This window comes from Haliaeetus albicilla, chromosome 5, assembly GCF_947461875.1.
Source record: "Haliaeetus albicilla chromosome 5, bHalAlb1.1, whole genome shotgun sequence".
NCBI classification, from domain to species: domain Eukaryota; kingdom Metazoa; phylum Chordata; class Aves; order Accipitriformes; family Accipitridae; genus Haliaeetus; species Haliaeetus albicilla.
This window is the reverse complement of record NC_091487.1, coordinates 43,689,516-43,713,922: the sequence shown is the minus strand read 5'-3', so window position 1 is coordinate 43,713,922 and position 24,407 is coordinate 43,689,516. Positions and strand designations below refer to the sequence as shown.

At 37.2% G+C, this 24,407-nt stretch overlaps 1 protein-coding gene across 11 annotated transcripts in view; it reads left to right on the top strand.

Annotated features, from left to right (window-relative positions):
* PHF21A (PHD finger protein 21A) overlaps positions 1 to 24,407 on the top strand; it is a 138,614-nt gene that overhangs the window by 23,072 nt on the left and 91,135 nt on the right. For 7 of the 11 annotated variants that reach the window (XM_069784488.1, XM_069784492.1, XM_069784489.1 and 4 more), the window contains 4 exons: positions 9,416 to 9,456; positions 14,070 to 14,205; positions 18,867 to 18,899; positions 21,012 to 21,098. In XM_069784488.1, the coding sequence (XP_069640589.1) occupies positions 14,152 to 14,205; positions 18,867 to 18,899; positions 21,012 to 21,098 (174 nt within the window). In that variant the 5' untranslated portion in view covers positions 9,416 to 9,456; positions 14,070 to 14,151. The remainder of the gene's footprint in view (positions 1 to 9,415; positions 9,457 to 14,069; positions 14,206 to 18,866; positions 18,900 to 21,011; positions 21,099 to 24,407) is intronic. The other 4 variants (XM_069784491.1, XM_069784490.1, XM_069784487.1 and 1 more) reach the window with 1 other exon arrangement.

Here is a 24,407-nt window from a genome sequence, read left to right as displayed (position 1 = left end):
ATGTGCTAAAATAATTAAATTGAAGAGGCCAGTTTATTACAAGAACTGTGCCAGAGAGGACGTGTGGACCAATACTTGTTCCAGTATATTGACATGAAAGTTGACCCATAGCAAAACCAGCACAGGTTGGTTTAATTTTAGTGTTTAAAGTATGTGTTAAATGATGATTTTTCTCCTTGACCTTTTTATGCAGTCTTTTCGTGGATGATACAGCAAACAAGTAAAGAACTGTTATCCCCTGTGCCATCATAAGGATAAGCAGGAAATAATAGTGATTTCTATTCTGCCTGAGTAACAAGCAGAACATAGAGAATTCAGATGCCTGGCAAATTCAGATGCCTCCTTTTTTTCCCCAGTTGTCCTGTAGGTCTTGCATCCGCAAAAGGAAAAGAATGTGTTTACGTGACTGGATCACTGAAAACATAACTCAAAAGCCAAACTTCTGACCAGGTGGGGAAAGTGAAAGGTGACTCCTTGATGATCGCTTTAGTTAAAAAGAAAAGCAGCAAAGTGCTCAGTCTCTTACCCACTATAGCACATTGGAACTCTATGACTGCTGGTGGAAGGAAGGAGGTCTCCCTTCTGCTGCTAGCCCAGTGCTCCTGCTGCTTAAGCAGGACCCGTCTGTGAATCACATCAACTTTCTGCGGAGTGTGATGCCCCCTCACCCCCTACTCCCTCCAGAAAGAGTGGGGACTGCTGGTGGTAGGACTCAACAGTTGGAAGAGAACATAAAGGAGAGCGCCTTGGTCAGATAGATTAGCTGCTTGTGGGAGTGTTCCAGCTGCAGGATAAATTAAGTGATAGTGGAGAAACTGGAGGTAGAACTATAAACTCTGAGCAGAACTGGGATTTACTTAAACCTCTTGATGTACTGTTAGTGTAATCTTTCCTTATGTATGCTTGAAGAACTATCATTCAGTTAGCAGGTTTCATGGACCCACTGAGGGAAGAGCTTTACTGAAAGTATAGCATCTGATTTTGAAAGAGCTTTATAAATATGGAAGTATAAAAGATTACCTGTTGTTGTAAGGTGCCCTACCATATAATCACTAATCACAATTCATCTGCATTTTTTAATGTTTGCTTATTATTACGTGTCTGGTATTTGTGGGAAGGTAACATCAGTAGAAGCTTGTGTAGCTAATCTCCATAAATCTGTCACTGCAAATCTCCTTGTTGCTACTTGTGATTCTTAGCCTGTGATGCTTTAAACTGAAAGTCCTTGTGATTGCAGGGCTTGTCTTTTTTTCATTGTAAATGCATGTTAAATTTCTTTGTTCAACAAATTTTTGCATTTTGGTTTTCTATTCCTTAATTTTTAAAATGCATTGTGTAATTGTGTCTGTTTCCTGTCTGTTGCAAGCAAGTTGCCCTTCATCAAAGTACGTTTAACACAGATTTATTCCCTTAACTGATACTCCTTTTAAGTAGTTTTCACTATACTTTGTAACCATGGAAATAGTGTACAGATAATATTTATAAGGTAGAAGGAAAAACAGGGTGTCTAGTGGGACCCCTGCTGTTCTGAAATCTCTTCAGCAAAAAAAAAAAAAGTCCAGACTCTTGGGATTCTGTATAAATGTAATAGGAAGTCTTCTGTAATGCAGAATGCTTTTCTAGACTATACGTATTCACTTTAAATAAATTAGTTCATACATTCCTGTTGGATAGTCCTTTAAAAATTCGTATTCTTTCTCCTCGGTTCTCTCAGCTGTGTAATCACAAAACTTTGCTCTTTATTGAAACGCTAGATTTAAGAAAACTCTAATTGATTTGCAGTCACTCTGTGCTAACACTGAAACTGAAAGCTTGTTTTTGCTTGCTGGTGCTGTTCTTAAATGCTTATATTTTGGACTAGCACTTTCACTGTTTCCTCTCTAAAACCTGGAAGAATGAGCAAAATACGTGGTTAGTTTGAGTTGTGTATACTTCGTTTATCCTGCCTCCCTTCTCCAGGAGCCGAATCTTTACGTTCCTTAACTGCTGAGGATGTGTGTGTGGGGGGGGATTGGTTTGTTTTGTTTAATTTTATTCCTCATTTTTAGTGTTCTGCTCTTTTAACTTTTTTTCACTTGTTTGGCATTTCCCCCTGCTGGCAGATTGAGTTAATAGCACTTTTTTCTGCTGTGGAAATGGAAGGCTGTAGTTGTCCTTGAATGTCACTGTTTTGTGGTTGAGGCGTTGGCTGCTTTTCTGATTGTTTTGTCCTCTGAACGTCTCTGGTGGATAGATAAAATTCAAAGAAGAGTTTGTACAAGCAGGGGATGTGCACATACCTGAAGTTCTCCCCATTAGAAGTGCAGTAGCACTTACAGTGATAGAGATACCTCTAGTTTTGCATTTCATGCCTGCAGTCTTGCAGCACTGCCCAGATCATCTTCTTTTGTACTCTGGACCTCTTCCCAAAACTCTTAAGGTGCTTCTGCCTCACTAACGCATCATTCCCGCAAGCCAGTTCTTTCCAAGATAAAGTGGATTGCTAGAAGGGGAAAAATAGTTTGGCACTCGGTATGAGATTTCTTCTCATGTTTAAAAGAATAAAACAAGAAACCAGAGATCCCTCCATTCTTAATGGAATTTGAGGGGAAAAAATACTTTTATCAGTACTGGAGTAGACTTTTCTTAATTTTTTTTTTGTTCTTTGATCTTCAGTTGTTAAATCAGTTACTGGGGTTTATGGGGTGTGTTCTTTCTAGGAAGTAGTCTTCTCTCCTCATCGCAACTCCTTCTCTTCCATTTCCTTTTTCCCCAAATAGTCCTCTGTCTCTGAAGTATGAAAGGAAGGCAGAAACTTCTCAGTGACTGGAAGGAGAAATTTACAACACACCTTAAGAACAGTAGAGGTTTAATAAACTGATTTTTCTAGGCATGTTGTTAAAAAAAAAAAACACCCCCCACCCCCCCCCAAAACACAAAAAACCAAACACAACCCCAAAACACCAACCTCCAAATAACGTCCCTTTGAATTTCTGATAAATTTTGTGACAAAACAGTGGGCTAGTACAGCCAAGAGGGGACAACTCCTTCTGTTTTCTATTGACCTTCCATCTTTTTTTCCCTCCCAGCTGTGTGTATACTTTGTAAATAAGTTGAAAATAATTAAAAAGGAAAAATTCCAGTTTTAAGACTTATAGATTAACTGACATTTTTTTGAAGTTTAATTGGTAACCTTTGTTTTCTAAAAAAACCCAAAAAAACCACAAGCAAAACAAAAACCCAACAAATTTCCAGCAACTTTATGGAATGTGGCAGAATGCAGGAAAAATTTTTTGAAACAAATGCTGAACTCTGCCTTCCACTGATTTATATCTTTACATCATGTAAATCTTTAAATTTTTGTAAAAAAATTCCCTAGCTCCCTGCTTCAAATATGAAACTTTGCTGTTGCACTGTTAGTAAAGCATAAGCTTATGGACTCAATTAGGACTGGGGGTTCCTCTTAGTGTATGTATAGATAAACGTTCCTTCTAAATAACACAGTAATTCACTAAAAAGTTCAGGTCATCCAGCTTTTCACATGAGCAGGAATTTAACTATGCTGCATAGAAGTTGGTTTTGTGTTTATCTAAAAACTGGTGAATGGTTAACTCACTGAGCAAAGTGAGGCTTAGTGGTCTTGTTCATACTTCTCTGTCTGCAGTACCAGAACTTTTGAATGCAACAATGCTGTAAAACATCCCCATACACTGGTTTCTGGGTACAAAAAACAGAATTGTACTGATGGTAATTATATGAATATTAGAAGGGGTTAGATGGGGAATACACTGAGCCCCTGGTATCAAGTCAGGAAGAACTTCTGCTAGGCTTACTAATGGTCATAGGTTAGACAGACAGACTTTCTGTAACTTTCTAGTTTTGGGGGGTTGGGAGGGTGGTTGGTTTGTTTGTTTATTTTTGGGGTTTTGGTTTTTTTTTAAAATCTGTTTCCCTGAATGCCTTATTTATTGTATGGAAGGAAACAGAAAAGCAGGGAATTTAGTTTGTTGTGGGTTGGTTTTGATTTGTTCATTTGGGGGGGGGGGGAGTTGGTTTTGGGGTTTTGTTTGGTTTTTTTTAAATGGCAGTACCTTTTTCTTTTTCCTTTAGGAGGATGGAAGGTGTATGTGTGTGAGAAGTGGGAGGATGAGTATTTTGTTTTAAAGATGGTTTAAATGGTTAGTCCTTGGTGAATTAAATTACGTGAACTTTTTCCCTTTCAAGTGTAAGTGACTTTAGGACATGCTTCTCTGATTCAAGAAATAGACTAAGACTGTTCGAAGAAGAGGGTTTTGTGGAGGGGTAAAAAGTGCAAAGCCAAATACCTTAAATCTGCTCAGGTGAGAGAGGTGATCCTGAGATTTTAAAACATACTTGTGCTAACTTTCCACTAGGCCAAACGTGGTTTTTCATTTTGTTAGAGAGCGTGATCTCATCCCCACCCCCTAGATGCCAGGAAAGACTGTGTTCGGGAAGAGTTACTAATGCCTGTCAGAGCTGTAGTGAATAGGACAAGCAGAGCTAAGAGGGTAGTCTTCATCTGCTCACATGTGTTTGACTGCCATGGCAAGTTTTGGTTGATACTTTAAAAATCAGCTTGTGAAGTGGTTTTGCCTTTACAATAGAGATGGTCTTTTAGCTGTAAGGAGTCTTTTAGCTCATTTTCTATATGTTAAATATAGTACTGTTTCTGCAAAGATGAATGATGGTGTCGCACGCTTCCATTTAAACTTAGTTTGATGGTTTTATAAACTGTTTTAGAGAAGGTGAAGCAATCTATCCCCAAATGAAATCAGCTTCTCGTGTCTTAAACTCCAGATTGCATCTGTTTCATGGCTAATCGTAGCAGCAGAAGGATCTCAGGCAGAACTGAAGCTCCTTGGCCATTTTAGTGGGAGTTATCTACCAGTATTGTGTGGGGATAGGGAGGAGGAAGAGAGAGAAGTTACAAAGGAGTTGTGCAGACAGACGAACTGGAAAGCATGGCTAGTACACTTCAGTGCAGTCTCAGTTATCTTGGGCAATCCTGTTGGTCCCTCTGCCACCTGCCTGGCACGTGTTGCTGGGGCTGACTGGGAGTTTTCCCAGCTGCAGCACAACGGCAAGATCAGATTCCCTGCACTAGCACACAGGAGGCTTGTTTTTAGTCATGGAAGCGACAGCATCGGCGGTGCTAACGATGGTCATTGAAACGTGAGCCTTATAATAATGTAATTTGAAATAGCTTGTATACCTCTGTCTGGGCTGTGTTTGGTCTGTCTTTTTCTTGAGACTGCAGAAATCGTGTCCTCTTAAGGAATATAAGTTGTTTCATTTCTGACTTGAAAATCACGTGAAGTAACTGTTAAGACTTGTTTTCCTAGAAAATACTGATAGAGTGCTCTCTCTATACAGGATGCCTTTCAAATATAGGAAGGACAGCTGTTACTTTGAGGAGTTCACATCTAAAGACAGAGGTCCAGAGAAAACTTTTAATCCCTTCTGTGTGCAGTGTATTTGATTTATAATTTTTGAATGCTTTATCTTTAATATTGTCAACCAATGCTCTGAAATGTCAAAGAATGTCAGGCTTACAATTGCCTGTGCACAATTAGTCCTTTTTCATCTGAGTGCATCCTGTGCATTGAACAAGACCAAGGTCCTATTGGCAAAAAGTAAAAATTATATAATTAAATATTGTAATGTGATATGCACATAAAAAGTTCCGGATTAAAGTTACGTGGTCTAACAGTAAATGTGTGCTAGCTTCTAGAGTTAGGAAAAATGCTAACAAAAACCAGCTAAACGTGACTTCATTTCTCCCATTTTTTCCAAATGAGTCTCTGGTTACAGTAGCATAAGCTTTATTGTGTAACTTAAAGGTAATAAGTATCTGACTGATGTAACCAAACATCTTAATATACAGATACTTAGCATTTAAATAGTCTTAAACTTTCAGGTGCTGTATGCTAAAATGTTTAACCACCATGTGTAGTTCTTCTGATGTCCTCAGGGGCTACCAAGCCTTAAACATAGGAGTTTTGTGTTTGAGGTCTTCGTTTTCATAATGGTCCCTTGAAATGAGTAACTTTTCTCCTTATTTACAAACTTCGACAAAAAGTTTAAAGTTGATCTGTAGAATATGATTGTTTTGGTAATGGTGGTGTATTTTTCCTGACATATGTTGTATAGAACCGTTGAAAAGGTTAAGAGCCTTTATCTGGGGCGTGGGGGATATTACTTCTTTAAGTGTATGTATATTTCAAACTACCCTTCCTGTTAGTAACACTGACATCACATTCTCAACAGTCAATCTCACTAAGAAAAACGTATTTCTAAAACTTTGATGTTTTATTTGGTTAATGCTAATTTTAATTGCTTTTTGTTTTTAGCTTGTAGTAAACATAGGTAAGCATTGCTCAAGCTTTTGTTCTGATCATATGTATGTTTTGGGAAGAAGGGAGTATTCTTAATAGAAAGCAGAGGTAGATGCAGAAATATGACTCCTATAGCTTGGGGTTTTAAAGAACCCCCAATATTGTAGAACGTACTGTAATAATTGGAGAGTTAGCCATGCAGACTCATATCTCAGGGAGCTTACAGCATGTGTTTCTAGAGCCTTCAAAAGGCAACCTCAGTAAAATGAATAGCTGAGATTTTGTGATACATTTCTATTTGCTGAAGTTTTTCTAAGGAACCCTGCAAAATGCTAAACTCTTCAGACTTCTCTATTGATATGAGTGATTGTGAGCTGTCTAATCTTAACTTTCTAATGTGTTTTGTAGTGAGAGTGAGAAGGGCAGTGTGAGTGAGAAGGGCAGTGTGAGTTTGTCTATGTATTCTTGCTGTGAACAAGAAATAATCTCATTTCATCTATAGAGTAGATTTTATCTGTTACCTTTTTCATTAATACTATTCTGGATTGGTTCACAGTAGCCAGAAATGCAGAGAATTGTCAAGAACCACAGCTACAGATTTAGTTGTCATAAACTGTTCTCTACTATAAAAAGAGCAATGAAAAACGCAAGTCTAAGATGCTTGGACTTACCAGTCTTGGATGTTTGTTCTTCATGTCTCTGTCTCGATTCCCTATCTAAGAAAACTTGCCTGTATCAGGCACAAGGTTTTTTGTGGCTCTTGTTAGTGTGCTGCTTATGAGGAAACCAATTCTTTATTTGTTGTAGAGCTTAGATGTTGAATTAAAAAAGCATGCAAACTGAAAACTCAGAATGAAAAGAAATTATTCAACTGATACTTTATTCTTTAAGCTTGTCCTCTCTGCTAAATGAGGCAGAGATGCCAGTAAAAATGCTATACTTGCATGAGGGCAGAATTAACATATTTTGTATTTCCAAAGGCTTGACTTTCAAACATTAACCTGTTCTAAACACTTAAGAAGAAGCCTGTAGTAAATTATGTAGAGAAGAGGATGCAAATGTATTTCCATTTCCTGTCTAGGTCCTCTCTAAGTGACTTCTCCAAGGCAACACAGCAAATCACTCAGTCACGATTAAACTCCTAGTGTTCCTAAGTTTGTCGTTGGGAGCCCCTGGGTTCTCAGTCTTGGGTTGCGGCCCTTCAGCGTGGTTAAATGCAATCCAAAGGTTTGTAACTGTGCAGCTTTTTTTTCTGCACAGTTCAGTCTTGATGAAGCTAGGGTCCTGCTATGGAGGCGAGTCTCTACGTGGGGGGGGAGGAAAGAAAGAACAGTTACTCATGCTGTTATTATCAAGTGACAGTTTTCTCTTCAGTTTGAGTGTACTTGTGCTACAAGTAAATTGGTGCTTTTCTTTTTTGAATAAAAATCATGCTCTTTTACTCTAAGACTGTATTTGCAGATGTGTAGTACTGACCATTTTGTTTAGCTTTCCAGAGTCAGTCAACTACAGCAGTGAGATTTTTTAAATTATTATTATTTTTTATTAATGGCATGGAGATTAGTTGTAGTCGCTTGTTGAAGAGGGATGGCTAGTGCTTGAATGATGAAAGAGCTTCCTCTATAGATTTTTGGAGCAATTAAATAACTGATTGATAGTAGGAGGTGGAGGTGAAAACTCAGGTTTTAATGTCAAAGAAACAACCAGAGTTTGAGAATCACACTCTGTCTCTTCAGCACCCTCAACAATAAGGGTATTTCCAATTCTGTAGCATCCAGAGCAAATACACTTAATTTGACTATAGCCTCAAAACAGTCCATACGCCCCAGTTCATAACCTACCATGTTAGCAGTTGGATGTTATTTAAACTAACCTGAAACTGCTCTAAAATTAATTTAACAATTAACCTTCCGTAATATTGTTCAAAATGCACCATAAAATAAGAGACTAGGAGAGCGACAATACTTATAGTCACTACCAGCAGTAGGCTTCCTGTTTTCTTTCCTGTTCTTGGTGTGCATCAGCACCCTGGTTCTACTGGTTAGTAAATGTAAACTCCTCCACTTGTGCTGGTCTCCACTGAGCGAGAGCTGATTATGTGGCTTTCTACTGCTGTATCTATAAGGCTGGGGCTTAAACTTCACCTCTGTGATGACTTGTGTGTGGATAGAAACATATCTGCGAAGATCTTGTTAGCTGTGGAGTTGAAGCTTAAAATATGCTAATATTCTAGTATTTTACTAAAAAATTGGAGTATTTTGGAGGCTTTTTTTAGCATCAGGCAAAGTAATTGAGCCAATGAGTTATATTTTAGCTATCTTTTTAGGACTCTGACTCACAAGATTTTTATGATTCGTATGAGCGTGATTTAAGAGGTACTACCTTGCTCCACTGCTAAATGTTGTTCTCCCATGACACAGGCAGTGTAATGGGCAGTGTATCTTCTTGGCCTCCACAGTTCATGACCTAGCATATTAGCTTAAACTGCCATTGATTTCAGTTTACATTAGTACTCTGGGATTTGAGCTCTAGTGACTGTGCTGACGCACCACCTGCTCTACCATCTTTGTTGTGTTGGTATAACCTCTAGCAGAGGTGGTGGGCAAAGGTCTGGGGTGGGTAACCTTGTCATATTTGGCTGTGGCAACTGACAGGGCTTGTGATTTAGATGTTAATAAATGCGATGGAGAGGAGGTATTTCCCCCCAGGGGAGGGGGACACAGGCCTTGAACAGAACTAGGAAAGCTTGTACCTGTAATCTCTTCTTCCCGTAGTGACAATAATAGTTTGTATTTTAATCCAGATTAGAATTGTAGGTCTCCTTGGCTTTCCCTGCCATGTCAAACAGATTTTCTTTCTAAGTGGTATTTTATAGTTAGCTTCAGCATTTAAAAAAAAAATGCCAAAACCCAAATGCCCCAAAACCAAAAAAACCCAAACAAAAAAACCCTCCCCCAAATCCAAATAACTCCCCCCCTAACCTGGCAACTTTCCACATCTTTGAATTGTCCTTTTCTGTTTCAAACTGTAGTTAAGCTGTTTGTAATTATCTTTTTTCTGTTGTTGTTTTTCATTTGTAGGAGGAGGTGGAGAGCTGAAGGGAATAACTTTCTCAAAACTGGTAAGTACTTCTTCCCAGGGCTAAGATGGTTTACCTAAGAATAGATGACATGAAGAGCTGGCATCCATTCCTGGAAAAGTTTAGTGTTTACTGAAAGCGAAATCCTATCTGTTCTTATATTCAGAAATTAAATCTGAAAAGTAAACGTTACTGATGGAAGCCCCAGTCCTATAAATAAAATCACTGTAGGGCTGAGATTTGGGCCCAAGGGTCTGTAAGTACAGTGGACATTTAAATTAATCTACTAAAAAATAATAATGTTAAATTTTTATTCTGTGTAACGTGAAAAACAAATTTATTTGAAGGGATTTTTTGCACAGAAAGACTTCTGTCTAAAATTAAGCTATTCGGAGTCCTTCCATACATGCAGAAGGCATTAATGGCTTTTGTGTGGGTCCTACCTTTGTTTTTATCTTGTCAGCTGTGTTTCTAGTGTAGTTTCCAAAATAGCCATAGTTTAAATAGCTTTGTGATATTTTAGATGTTCTGATGTGGATTGTATTTAATTGAGATAATAATAGAGAAGTGTTAATGCACTTACGTGATTATTGTAGAGTTTAAGGTTTCATTCAGTCTCTGAATATTTATACAGTATATAAACATCTACTACCTTAACTGCAGTGTGTTGGGGTACTTAGATCTGAGTATGAAATTTTAAGTCTTGAAGCAACCACGTGAGATATAAGGGATTATTTGTAACAAATGCATGCCAGCAAGAAATCAAATAGAGGGTTGCTGCTTCCCAATGCTTGAAATCAATCCAAGGAATGGCAAATTTACCTCTTGCTCTCAGTGTTCTTTCTGGCTGAGGCTTGGAAGTATGTCTGGATGTACAAGAGATGCGTGTACTCCACAATCCTTTGCATTCCTTTTGGAAAATCACTGATTCTCGCATTGAACAAGGCATTTGCATGTTTTCCTTTAAAAACTAATGGGATGAAGGATATTTGCAGACCAACCCATCCATGCTATTTCAATCATCTACAGGCTTTTTAATTAAAATAATTCCACTGTCATAAGAGTAAAGTGGAAAATGCAGTATGTTTTGTGATTAATCCAGGGATGGTTTTATATGTCTTTGGATGTGGTATTCTAGGTAGTTTATAATGCCACTGGACTTAAGTTTTTAAATCTTCCCTTGAAGTTTAGTCTAAAAGAATAGATGTTCAAAAATATTCAAGATTTTTGCGCTCGTAAAATGTGTGTGACTACTTGCTTATATAGTTCTGTATCTGCTTTCAAAGGAAATATTAGCAATATTTAACCAGCTGCCCTCATAGATATTTCTAGACATTATTCTACGTAAAACAGAAAAATACAGTCTAGGATTTGTTGGATGTAAGGAATGATAACTTTTTTTTTAAATTAACGTTGGAGAAGTGTTTAAGGTACTCCAGAGGAATTTTGGACAGGGATAACTTTGGATAGTTATTCCTGTTTGGGAAGGAAAGCTACAAGTGCATGTTCTAGAGTGTTTCAGTTCTAGAGAGGTACAACCAAATAACAACTTGTATATATTTCGTATTCAGAAATCAGCAACTTGACCACATTTTTAAATGAACATCTTATTTAATGTGTTCTCCCACCCCACCAATGATTTGAATGCTTAGAACACTTCAGAACCTTGTAATAAATTCTGTGCTGTCCTTTGCCTGTTTCCTTGTCTTTAAGGTGGTGGTGATGCATGCCTCAGCTGGGCTGGCATGCCACATATATGGTATCTTATTTGTAATTTAACAAAGTTCTTATAATTGCTTATCCTGGTTCTTTTTTACCAAGGAGAACACTGGTGCTGCTAGCTGACCAATACAGCGGCTGGCAGAGGTGATTGCCAGGGATCATTCTTTACTGTGTGGCCTTCACTGATGAAGCAGTGTTAGTTTCTCTCTCCTTACATGTCAGACACTTAGTTTTTGAAGAGGAGGTTGTTCCCTATGTTTAAAATGTGCTTCAGTATAACTTGCTTGGCAGAAGGTAATTGGAAGTAAATGATACTGCGAAGTGAGTTTCTCTGAGGCTATAATGGGAATGCTGGAGGAGGGGAAGTAGGAAGGAGTCAAGAGTTAGAAAACCTATCAAAAAAAAAAAAAGAATAAAGATCAAAAGTTTGTTAATCTCTTTTGCCTTTTCTTGGAAGCTTCAGTCTTATGAATTGAAATTAATTCCTCCAGGATGTTATAGTATGGCACCTGTTTCAAATTTATCTATATGGAAGGAATAAATTCTGAGGAATTGCAAAATCTGCTAACTTTTTAAATTATAATGAAAGAAAAATCTGAAATTGTAACATATTTTGGGGTGGAACTGAATGATTGGTATGTTACTAGAATTGTTTTGGGTTTTTTACTTACTTTTCACAATATGTATTTGTCAATACAACAATGGATTACATTAGTTCGTATCTACACCCCTGTAAACATGGGCTGAGCAACCACTTGCTTCTGCAAAGCACTAACACTTTTTTCTTAAACCTTTTAAATATTAATTTTGAAAAATCTTTCTAGCTGTTCAAGGCATCTATGCAATCAGGTTGGATTAGTTTTTATGAACCATTGATACTACAATTTCTATCTGTCAAATTAAGGTATGCATTAATAGTAGTTGCTCAATCTTTGTGGTTTTTTTTTTTTTTACGCAAGTACAGTGTTATTTTTCTCGTGGACTAGTACTGGGCTTTAGTCACATGTATTAAAGTTAAGCATATTGTTCACATTCTCAACTGAGATAAGTGCAAAACAGCAGAAGAGACAGTTAACTTTAAAGTTAATATGTAGTTACAGAGTGATACTAGCTATTCATCATGAGTGCCTTCTCATTCATTGAAGACACACTGAGAAAGAAACTATGGCCATATCTGCCTGTATCTCTACCCCAAAATCGCATTTCCAAGGCTTATGAAAGACTTTTTACATCTGCAGTGGGTTCCAGTTTTCATTAGCCAGTCTCCCACGTGGTTTTCTGAAGCATGGTTTCTTTTGAAACTGCAATGGTAGGGACTTAATGCAGGCTATAGTTGTTCTTGTCAGTGAGTGGAAGTAATAATCCAGGATTCTGTTTTCTCATTACTGTTTGTGGTAATAGAACAGGGAACTATATGTAATTTCCATGTATCCCTTGATACAAATTACAATTTTATAGAGAGTAGTGCTGCAAAGGCAGCTGTTTTCGCTCATCTGTGTCACATGTGGGAGAGGCCCTTGCAGAAGGTCATTTCATGTGTTGACTAGAAACTCTGATCAGGCCTTTGTTATTTAAATAAGTAACTTTAAGCTAACAGCAGACAGCACTGACAAAGAATGAATTTAAATATAATGCGTTTTAAGACCCCTTTATAGTCTTCTCTTTTTATAACATGTTTCTGTTTGGAAAGAGAAACAATTAATTTAAATAAACAAAACAAAACCAACCCCCAAGCTCTTTATTTTCAGGAGTTCACAAACTTGTCCAGCACTTCAGTTTACTGTAGTGAGACAATGTTAAAATAAAATTCTGTAACTTATGGGAATTATTCTCTTTTTACAGCCTACATGTCTAATCTAAACTGTCAATATCCTTTTGAAAACAATGAAGTCTCATTATGAAGGCCTCTGAGTTGGCTACAATACCTGTGCAATAATTGTGAGCAATTTTCAAAAAATAAAAAATAGGAACTATTTTAACACTCCAGCAATTCTTTAATATGGGGTGTCTGCATGGAAAAGTGGCTGGAAAGATTGCTGTATAACGTTTTCCGATGGCTTTTATGTGTATAGATAGATTTATAGATGTTTTTATACAGGTTCCATTGTGATTTAAGCATATGGGATAGACAGGAATCTTAATCCTGTTTCAGAAGCTGATACTTTTAACGTATTTGTGAACAAAAATATCTTGCCCAGCTTTCAAGGCTTTTATAAGTATGGCTGATAATACTTTTCTATGTCAGAGGTTGGGGGCATTAATTTGTAGTACAAGTGAAGATGGTAAACTCATACTCTTGTTCTAGAAGTAGAATTCCAGGATTAAAAGGATTTTAAAATTAATGGCTTTGAAAAAGTCTTGTGCTGCGTTATATCAATCTTGTGTTCCTTCAAAATAGGTTTCAACTGAAATGAGTAACTCAGCACAAACTTTAGGCAGTGGGTTATTGGTATATTAATGTTGTTCTGTCAACTTGCATGCAGACCATCCCATCTAAGAACAGCTCGATAGTATCATGGAAGTATGTTAATGCAGTACATTGTTTAACAACTTACTGCTGTTTGGGTTACAGAATTTTAGTCTCCAGAATATTTTCTCATCTACACAGATTTTTAAAACATTCTCGGTGGTTAAATTTTCTAATTTAATATGCAACAGCAATAGGATATTGGTAGGAAATAGCTGCCTGCAAACTAAGATAAGGGGCAAGTATGTCAACTTTGGGATATGTGGGAAGTAACAAATTTGGCTTAACGACTCTAAGGCAGGCATTTTGTACAGCCTGCAGACTTCTTATGTTCGAAAGATTGTTTGTGTTTAGGCTGGAAAGCTGCAGTTGAATATAGTTCACTACTGAATTCCTGCTCTGTTGTAATCTCCTTTTTTCAAATTGGCTTCTGTCGTTCACTAACAAAACCTTTATTTTTCTGTAGCACTGGTGTTAAAGAGGAAACCAGAAACTAAAGGCATTAGAATCAGCAAAGACACTTCTAGAGAAAGTGGAGAAGGTAGAGAATGGAGCTGCAGACTCTACAGGAGGCTCTGAAAGTGGAAATTCAGGTTCACCAGGTAATTTGTATTCTTTCATGCTTTATACTTTCAAGTAATAGCAGCATTAGTATTGCTGATAGTATTACTACTAATGGTAGCATTAAGTAATAGCTCTACAACTATAGTAATAATTGTTTTATAAGCTTGAAACTACTCCAGAATTTTATACTCTGCATTTTGACCCCACCACCTGTTGTTTTTTTAGAAAAATCTACATATCAGGCTGTGGGTGGGGATTTTTTTTTTTTTTTTTTAATATTTTGTAGCAGTGATAAAAACGTTCTGAAAACTCTTTAAGTTCAGCAACTTCTGTCTGGAATGTTTTTCTGACGTTCTGAAGCCAACTTCAGTATTCAGTTGGCAATGGAAGAATACAGTGGAGGAACTTTCAGGCAAAATGTGTATGGTGCTGCATAGTCTCATCTGGTTCTTCTCTTCTGGAGTGACTTCATTTAGTACCTTCTAAACTTATATAGTTTTTCTAACCAAAACCTTGTAGTGCATGGGCTCAAATTCTTACACGTTGGGTGTTTTTACTGGTGGCCTGTCCAATACTATATGGCAGTAGAGTTGCAGTTTGCAATTCTGTTACATACAATGAGAAATATTAAAAATAATAATAATAAAACTTAATTTAGTAAATGTAAGAGGACATATGCATATTAATTCTTGGAACAAAATTGTTACAGCCATAAACAGTGTAGCTGCCAACTTAAAATGTTAAATTTATCAGTGAGACCTTTTCTAAAGACAGTTCTCCAAGTATTTCTGTTGGATGTCTGAAACGCGCAACTGTTACACAGTGGATTCAAGAAATATGTGATAGGTTACGCTGATCAGTGTAACCCATCATACAAAATTTGGAAAACGTTTCCAAATAGCCTGGTGACTTGTTTAGACAAGTGTTCTAGATGACTTGTTCAGGAGTTGCTGCAATGATGAGCATAGTGCAGGAACTTGAATGGGTGGATTAGTAAAATGAAGCTATGTTTGCTTTAACAAAATATAACTTTCAGCTAGGGAGAAAAGCTTGAAAAAGCTAAAGATTAATTTCCAGAACTACATACAAGTATTTTGCTCTCCTCAGAAACTGCAAGGCCCTTGCATTCAAAACTTCAATGAAGTTTTGTTATGGGGGTAAGGAAATTCAGAAATTACCCATGGCATTTTGCTGCAGAAATTAAAATGTTTAAGGCCAGTGAGTATTTTTTTCCAAGTATTATCTGCTCTATGGTGATCAGAGCACTAGTCATACTTGTGTTTGTATAACAGCATTTACTTCTTGTGTGTATCTTCATTCCCCTTTATGCCTAAACTAACGAAAAATTTTAAGACTGCAAATTTTGAATAATCTTTAGCATATGTTCATAATGATGATGAACAGGGATGGAGACTGGAAAATGCCCCAAAAGACTATTTTTTTTTTAACAACTTCAAGGTTTTTTGACCCTGTTTGCCTTAGCTTTGTCCAATCTTCATTAAAAGTGAGCTCTGCACTGAAGTCAACTTTAATTAAATTTGAGTTTAGTTGGTGAAACTAGTCAAGCCATTGTATCAGAAGGTTGTCTTTTTTTCTTCAAGATACTGTATATTCCCATAATTAAGGCTAAGAACAAGTCTAAATGTTTACAGTGGAAAATAACACTTGTAGCAACATGTTGGGTGCTTCCGTAAACTTCTCTTGAACTGTGTGCGGGTGGTTACTGCTGTGCTTGTCAAATGGCCACTGATAGAAATGAAACTTGGTTTTGGCACAAAAAGAAAGAAATCTTCAAATGAAATGCTTGAACTGTATTGTGTATCTTTGAATTTTGTAACTTAGAGATACAATATATCCCTTCTTTCGGCAGTGCTCAGGATTTGTGGAGAATTGTCTCACTTGTTATCTTTTACTTATCTAGTATTTCTTTTTCTGAGGACTCTCTGAAAAAGCTTGCCAGCACTCATACAGTCAGAGTTTATCATGCCCTTGTAAGTGGTGGACAGGTGTCTAATGAGCATACAAAGTTCAGCTCTGCACTGTGAGCAAAGCCTCCCAGCTTCCTCATGCAGTGTGTTACCTGTGACTGCTTACGTAGCTGTAGAAAGTGATGCTCAGTATGACTATTTTTGTTTGTAGAATAGCTCCTTGTTTTCTGCATATTCCAGTTTACCTCCAGAACTCTGTCCGAAGCTTTGATGCTGCTGCTTTGGCAAAGTGTATCTTAAACTACCAGTAAGGACCCAAAGGAGGTGTTTAGTTGTTTAGAAAAAGCTACTTTTTTTTGTTTCGTTTTGATGATTGAAGAATCCTCCATACCTGAAGTCTGACCAGGTCACTTGCTGTATCAGGGTACAACTTGAATATTCAAATATCTTCCATGTCAAAGCTATATTGCTTGTCCTGAGAAGAGATGCATCAAATCTAAGTAGTTCATTCTGCTACTGTGTTGACTTAATTAAGGTTATTTTGAAACAGTCTGCTCTTCATAGTTTTGATCACAAGAGGTGTTAAGGGAGTTATATTTAGCTATTCTCACAGAAGGGTTGGGTTTTATGGATGACTCCTTGAGCTGATGCATAGAAAGAACCTAAACCATCCTTTTCTTTCTCTCATTTTGTAGCAAAAAGATCAGTAGGTTTTAAAATATCTTAAATTTAGCTTGCATTTGGGGTCAGTGCAAAAGAACATTATTTTTTTTCTTATGATTGGATGACACAGTATTGTGTGATCCATAAATTTAGCAGTACTTTACGAACAGTTTACAGTCACTGACTGTATTGTCTTATGACTGAGTCTGTACAAGCACTTTGCATAAAAACTAAGATTTATTGCTTGTCAAACTCCAATGTGGCAGAAAGCACCAAGGAAAAATAAGCTAAGCATGTAAGCAAAAGGGTAACATAGCACCTTACCTCCTGTGACACTGAATGGCAGCATGACGAAACAATAATATTTAGTGTAGATAAATGCCAAGTGATGCACTTTGGAAAAACAGTCCTCGTTTTACATCTGCAATAGCAGGCTGTGAATTAGCTATTAGTGCTGCTGAAGGAGTTCTTGCAGTACAGAGTACTTGAATGTTGCATGCAGTTTTAAACTTTGTCTCCAGATGATAGAGATGGACTAGAGAAGTACAGGGAAGGGTGTTAAGAGTGAGCAAAGCAATGGAATGATTCGTGCATGAGGAGACTTCCAGTCTGAAGAAGCGATGACTGATGGAGGAATATGTGGTGTGGAAGAAATGTAGAAAGAAGATAAATAGAGAAACAGTCATAGAATATCTCGAGTTGGAAGGGACCCATAAGGATCATCGAGTCCAACTTGCAGCTCCTCTTGACTTGAGTCAAGGCTCATTTTCCATAGTTTTATTTGCCCTTCATGCTTGCATTATCAGGAGGCAGATTCAAAAGAAAAAGAAGGTCCTTTTACGTAAAAGTCCTGTAGTTTAACTTTGGAACTTATTGCCACAGAATCTTGAGTGTTTTCCTGAGTTCAAAAAGTAATTAAGGCAGACTAATGGAAGAAAAAAGTGTGTTACTAGCTATTAAACGTAAGACATAATCTTTGAAGGCATCAGAGATGTAAATTTCTGAAAGGTGGGATATAACACTCTATGCTTGTCCAGCGTAGACATGCTGATACCTCTGTTTGCTATTGGCTAGTACTGGAAAGAAAATGCAGCAGGTAAACCTGTGGTCTGATGCAGGATTATCTTTGTTTATGCTTTTTTTTTTTTTTAAATTAATACCATTTTTAGGATGTGAAATAAAATAAACTTATAATTAGGTGACAAAATCTGAATTCTCTGACTGGTATCAATTCAGGCGGAATGAAACATATATTTTTCTTGCTTGCTTTGCCCTTCTGTTTCTCAGTCCTTTTCCTGATTCTGATGAGGAAATGGGGAAGAAAGTACAGACTTTACATTGTTATTTGCATGTGTGGAAAGGACATGGCAGTGTGATGAATAAACGAGGCTGTAACCAAAAAAGAAATTGGGAATTTTTGGTTTGCATTGCTTCATTCTGGGCTCTGGTTTTCTTTGGTGACAGCCTGGTAACTTCTTCCTTGCTTAGCAATAGACAGCATTCTCCTGCAGCTGCCTGAAGGAAGTGAAGGAGGAAGAATAGTGAATGGTAACCATCTGTCTGCTTTCCCTTGGATGTGGAGGGCATCTCTTCTACAATGATCTCAATCTCTCTCTGAAGGAGAAAAGTGGCAAAGATACTTGTGAACATGGGTCTTCCATGTGGTACCAGCCAAGCCAACATACTGGCGGACCCTTAGTACTTGAAACATTCTGCTCTTGAATATACAGACAGCTTTTGTGCCTGCAGTGGTTATCAGCGATTTGTGTTTCTTGTGACTGCAAGCAAAGGCGGCAGCAGTTCTAGAGGAGACACAGCTATTAAATTATCTTACCCAGCTGGCTGAAATTGTCTTTAAAAGGCATCACTTGTTCAAGAGCTGTTTGAGAGAAGGAGCAAAAGTGGTGGCTTAGTGCAGTGGTTTTACCATATTAATAAGAATGGGTTTGAAAATTATATAATACTGGATTCCAGGCCTTGCTATTGAAATGCTGGAAACTGAATATTTTGCTTTTACAAATGTTCTTCAAAAATGTTGAATTTTAAACTGTTCAACAAGATCTGTAATGAAAATCTTCATTGTATTGTTGCATCTTTTTTCTTTCTAGAAATTGGTTGCCCAAATGAAGCAAGATCCGCAGGTAAGTATTTATTTTTATATTGCATTATTTACCTTAAAAATACAGGAAATAACAGTGCATGAAGCTTGAGAATTTTAGCTATTTCTTGATCATGTTCTTGCCTGCTAACACAGTGTTTAGAAGAAAACCATTATGAACAAATCTTTAAACAATGACTGTTGGATAGTTTAAAAAAACAAAACAAAAAAACCCTATTGCCTTTATGGAACTTTTTGCCTTGTATTCTTAATAGTTTAAATCAGGTGACTCTTGTGGGCTGTGGTGCAGTTCAAACATGCAGTAAGTTTCTGATTCTGTTAGGAGCTGCTCTTTATAAAATCTGCCATTACTTGAATTTGCTTTTTTCTTTTTTGATTATCAGAAGGTTCACAGTTGTACGAGAAGAGATAGGATATTCTGTCCAAGAAATTTGTCCAAATAGTGTAGCTTAAGGCTGTGTTCGGATTGCCTGTCTCAGGTATCCAACTTCAGCACTGTAGTGTCCACAGAGTGGGCACTTGGCCTTGGGGTGTTTCAGAGCTACTGAAGTTGGATAACTGGACTCCTTGCATAGGCAGCTGAAGTCATCCCTTTCCCAATGATTGTGTAAGGAGACTGGGTTATCTTGTACAGCAACTGAGCACTCCAGTGTGCTGAATGGGGAGTTGCGTGGAGTTCTCTAACCAGTCTGTAATTCTGAGTAGGGGGATAAAGGCAGCTTACTTGAAGCTTGCTATTAAGTGCTTCCACCCCCCTACAATACTAAATGCCCTGTAATTTTCTGAGCGTATATTTTTCTGGGCTCAGTGGAGTGGGAAGACAGCTTTTTGTAACAGTCAAATAGTTAGACCAGGGAGTGGGGTGGTATTGGAAAAAATCTGCTTTCTAGAACTTCTGATGGGATTTGGGTAAGGTCTACTACTCTTACTTGTTGGGCAAGTCTGCTAATGATTAGCCTACAGAGCAGTCTGCTTTCAGTTCATACCTGCTGAAGGCCAGAAAATGGTGCAAGTAGCCATGCAAAGTTCCTGGAGCCAGAAAGAGTAAATCTGGTCCCTGCTTCCAATGCTCTTAATGAATTTTTATGCCAGATTGATAAGCGGAAACTAGAAGGGAGGATGACTGGTCAATATCTGGTTTTGCTAGAATTGTGTGTATATTGGAGAAGACTATCTACAAGCCGAGACTGGAATGCATTTCAAAATTGTGTGGAAGAATATAAAAATAGGGAAGTTTTCCTGAGCATGAAGTTCCTGTAACAACATTAGTCCTATGTTTTAGTATTTCTGTGTAGCACAGCAAACCTGTGTAATCTAATGTAGAGTTTACAACATAAATGAGAACAAAAAAAGTGGAAAAAGAGAAAAAATGCAGGGAAGCTCACTTCCCTGTCACGTTTCTGCAGAGCTTCACAGGCTTTAAACTGTGGACAGATTTTTTTATTTTGTTTTATTTTTAGTAGGAAAGACATAGTCCTGGTAAAAAATTGTTTTCTGACTGCATCGCTATAGTGATGCTTATGGCTTTGAAATCTTAAAGTGCTGTTGTAAGCAAAGTGCTGATATGAACGATGTGTTAAGGCAAATGTAATTCTCTTAAATACAGCTAAAGGTATAAACATACACGGAAATGAAGACTTAGATATGTTTGCCTTCATTTGACATGTGTGTCAATTAAGATTTAATAGATATGTTTGCTGATGCTCTACTCAGTCAAATGTATGATAATATCTTTGCGTAAGTAGCATAGGTGAGAATGCTTTAGGTAACGTACCATAGCATTCTATTGTATACAATATGATACTATTGTATTATATATTAACAAATGTTTCTCATTTAATTTGTAAGCTTGGATGAAATGTACAAATGTGATTTATAATGTGTTAAGCACTAATGGATGTTTTAATGAAATCTTCATTCCAAACTGGGTTGTATCTCTGAGTGCTAGAAAGGTCCTCTGATTATTGCTGCACTCAGTGACTTAAATAAGGCTTTGTTGGGCCTCTTGAATTTTATTGGCTGTACATCCAGAGGTGCTGTATTTCTAGTACACTATGCAAAACAAAACAAAAAAACAAAAAACCCACCTTCCTGCTACTACTCTATGTTAACAAATGGAATATCTTTCTCACAGATATTTTTTCTTTCTAATCAGAACGCTGATTTGAAGAAACAGCTTCATGAACTTCAAGCCAAAATCACAGCTCTGAGTGAGAAACAGGTAGGGAAAGAGAGATGTATTGTTAACACCCTGTTCCAAAGAGGTCTCTTTTCCCAGCTTCCAAGAAAGCTGCTAAATTTTTATGTGCAAAAATAAGTGTGGGCAACCAGACATTTTTGATTTTTATTTGATTTCTCAACAAAAGATAGGTCAAGTTATTGTGAGTCTGTCAAACAAGCAGCTAGTATAATGAGTGGAAGCTATAGCAATTTTTCTTGTGTTGAAACAAATGTGTTATATTAAGGGAGCTGGAAAAAGGAATTAATTTTGTCACTTCCTCTGTTATTATCTTGAAACTTACTCTAAACCAGACCATTCTGGTTTAGACAAATCTTTAGATTTTGTCTTAGTTGGCCCACACTGTGCATCTGGATGAGTATGCTTGAATTTTTTGTGTCTGGACCAATTAAATTCATGTCAGTTACGGGTACCTAATAGACAATTTGGAAATCAGTTGTGTGTTTTTACCATGATAAATTATACCACAGTTGTCTTACGTTTGCCATTTGGTAGGAATTCTTTTTGACACGTCTAAAGTATGAGTAATAATTAGAACTGAATGCTTAATAGAAAGATTGTAAAACTTGAAGACGCGTCTTATGGGTAACTAGAAGAAAAATAAGTTTGAGAGATCTACAAAACTTGTTCTCACTTATGTTTTTAAAAAACAAAGCAGCAACACACACAAAAAACCTCATACACAACGTCCCCCAAAAAACTAAACTGACTTAAGTAGTCCCTTAATTGTATTGCTATTATGTCAATAACAGAACCAAATTAGGTCATTTGATAACACCTTTGAAGAGGGCAAACATTTTAGAATGTGTGTATAGGTAAGAATATAGTTATGCATCAGTGTCACATCTAGATACCTGCATTCATCTGTTATCTGCTGTGTTCTGTTTTGAGAATTACCTTTCCTAAGGAAATGGGCAGACAGTGATTACACTTATCTAGAAATTTTACTAAAAAATTATAGTATGTTTTAGTGGTGGAACAGTGAGTCTGGGAAGGAACATGTAAGGATGATAAAGAAAATGATTTTTTAATGAGAATACTAATTCAACAAAAACTGAGGTTTTGCTGATGTGATGGCATCCCTCTCTTGAAGATGATTTATTCTCTAAAACCAGCATGAGCCTCTGCATGTGGCTATGTCTCACAGCAAGCAGCTCCAGAATTCTCTGGTAAGCTCTGGAGGCCCATGGTAATTTCAAAATTAGCTTGCCTTGATGCCACGAAGCAAGTCATACTGACTACCACTTCACATGATCAGCAGGGACAAGGCAGTGAGATAGTGAAGGGAAGGTAAGAAAGAAGTAAGTATATCTTACTCTAACTTGTAAACTTGGATTCATAACTCTTTAAAGTTACATTACAGTGGTCTATACTAACATGTATTTAAATTACCCATCACCTGAAATGCAGCTGTATCTTTTCTGCTGAAAATTACAGCTCAAAGTAGTAAAGCACACTTGTTCATGGGGATGAACATGGGCTAAATTTCTGAAAGACTTGGAAGTAAAAGTCAGAAACTAATTTTTCAGCCCCATAGCGAATATAGTCAATATGAACTCACAGTCCAGTTTCCTTCTTTGTATTTTTATGGTTTTGATTATCAGTAGAACAGTGAACTTATCTATGATTGTTGAAGTTTTAGTATTTTGTAATATCTGCCACTGGACCGCAGACCTGCCAGTGTCCCAGACAATAGTGTTGTTAAAGTAGTACGGCTGCTAAAATGCAATGGTCATGGCAAATTGAGTTCTAGAAGGAAAGCACACAACTTCCCAATGCAGAGAAATGCTCACTACCTCTTATTTGTAGGAATCTGTTTTATAGACATCTGTGGCTTAGCAATACAGAGTTAAGCAGCATTTTAGAGACTACAACAAAGCCCTTTTTTCTGTTCTCACTTTCATTTTTCCTTAGGAAAAATAATTACTATCAATTGTTTTATGGGGAGAATATTATCCAACAACTTAATTTTCACACAGTGTGGAGAAACATGCAGTTTTGCATAGTAAATTGTGCAGTGCATTTCTTAAGGAAGAGTGCAACACGTGTTATCTGTACCTGTTCAGAGCCAAGTAAGTAGTCTTGATGTCTGATGAATAAACTCTGAGGGCTTAACTCCACTGTGGACAGTTACAGGAGGCATAATTGTGTCTGTTTGATTAGTTTTTCACACTTCATTAAAAGCTTAAGTTCCAGCCTGTGTGGTGTCCCTATTCGGAGACAGTGGCGTGGAGCTGAGACCCTGGTGTTAGAGAGGCAGAATACTGAGGTATTTCTGGCTTCTGAAATATTATGTCAGCCTAGTGTACCATTTTTCTTTGCCCTCTTATTTAATAAAGTTACATGAAGACTTGTGCAAGAACCAAGCCAGTGGTAGGTTAGCTAAAAGCTTTTAGTTGCTTTAGGACTTCTCTCCATTTCTGAAGCATCGTGAGAGTAGTGCTGACACTTGCTGCCAGTCGCTGCAGTGATTCGTAGTGGCTTAGGTTTCTTGCTGAGAATTAATGACAGCTCTGTTCAGAAGTTTGTGAAATTGAAGAGATCTGGCAAAGTACAAAAAGAAAGCAAGTAGGCTGTGCAGCGTGTACGCTTAAACCTAAAGAAATTTGTTAGCTGATGCACGGTTAAAGTGTTACAGTGTAAGATATGTCATCTGTTCATATGTTTTTTGAAAATGTAAAAGAGGTGAAAATAAATGCTTTGATTTGTTTCACCTGAGAGATGATGTAGCAGTGTATGCTGATTGCGTTATCATATGGAAGAAAACCTTCAAAAAAGAGAAAAAACTTATGTGAACATAATTTGCATTTAAAGGGCAGTAAACATGAATCCTTCAGAAGATCATTTTCCTCTGCTACTCTCTTTGTTATTACCACAGAGTTCTAAACTGCGTTTACCTTACTTTTCTAATCCGTGGGCAATAAGGTGAATTCAGTTTAACAGTCTTGTTCCTCAGCTGTGTGGGTGCTGCAGTTTGGAAAGCCTGAATGCATTGGTTTTAAAACTGGTTTCTTCTTTCTTCCCCCATCCTTCTTTTCAATAAAGAGAAATCAAGAGTAACTTTTTGCAAAACAGTTTTAATTGCCAAATCTAAGCTTGGGTTGTAAATATGAATTCTGTTGCTGTGTAGCACTGTTTTTTATTATATTTTCACATCTTTGTAAGAAAATCATGGTCTTAACACCCTTTCCTTCACTTTGTATTCTATGATAGTGTCTTCCTTTGGTATTCTGTTTTGTAGACTTTTACCCACAATTACCTGTCACTACTCAGCTCTTGTCTAGGTGAAAT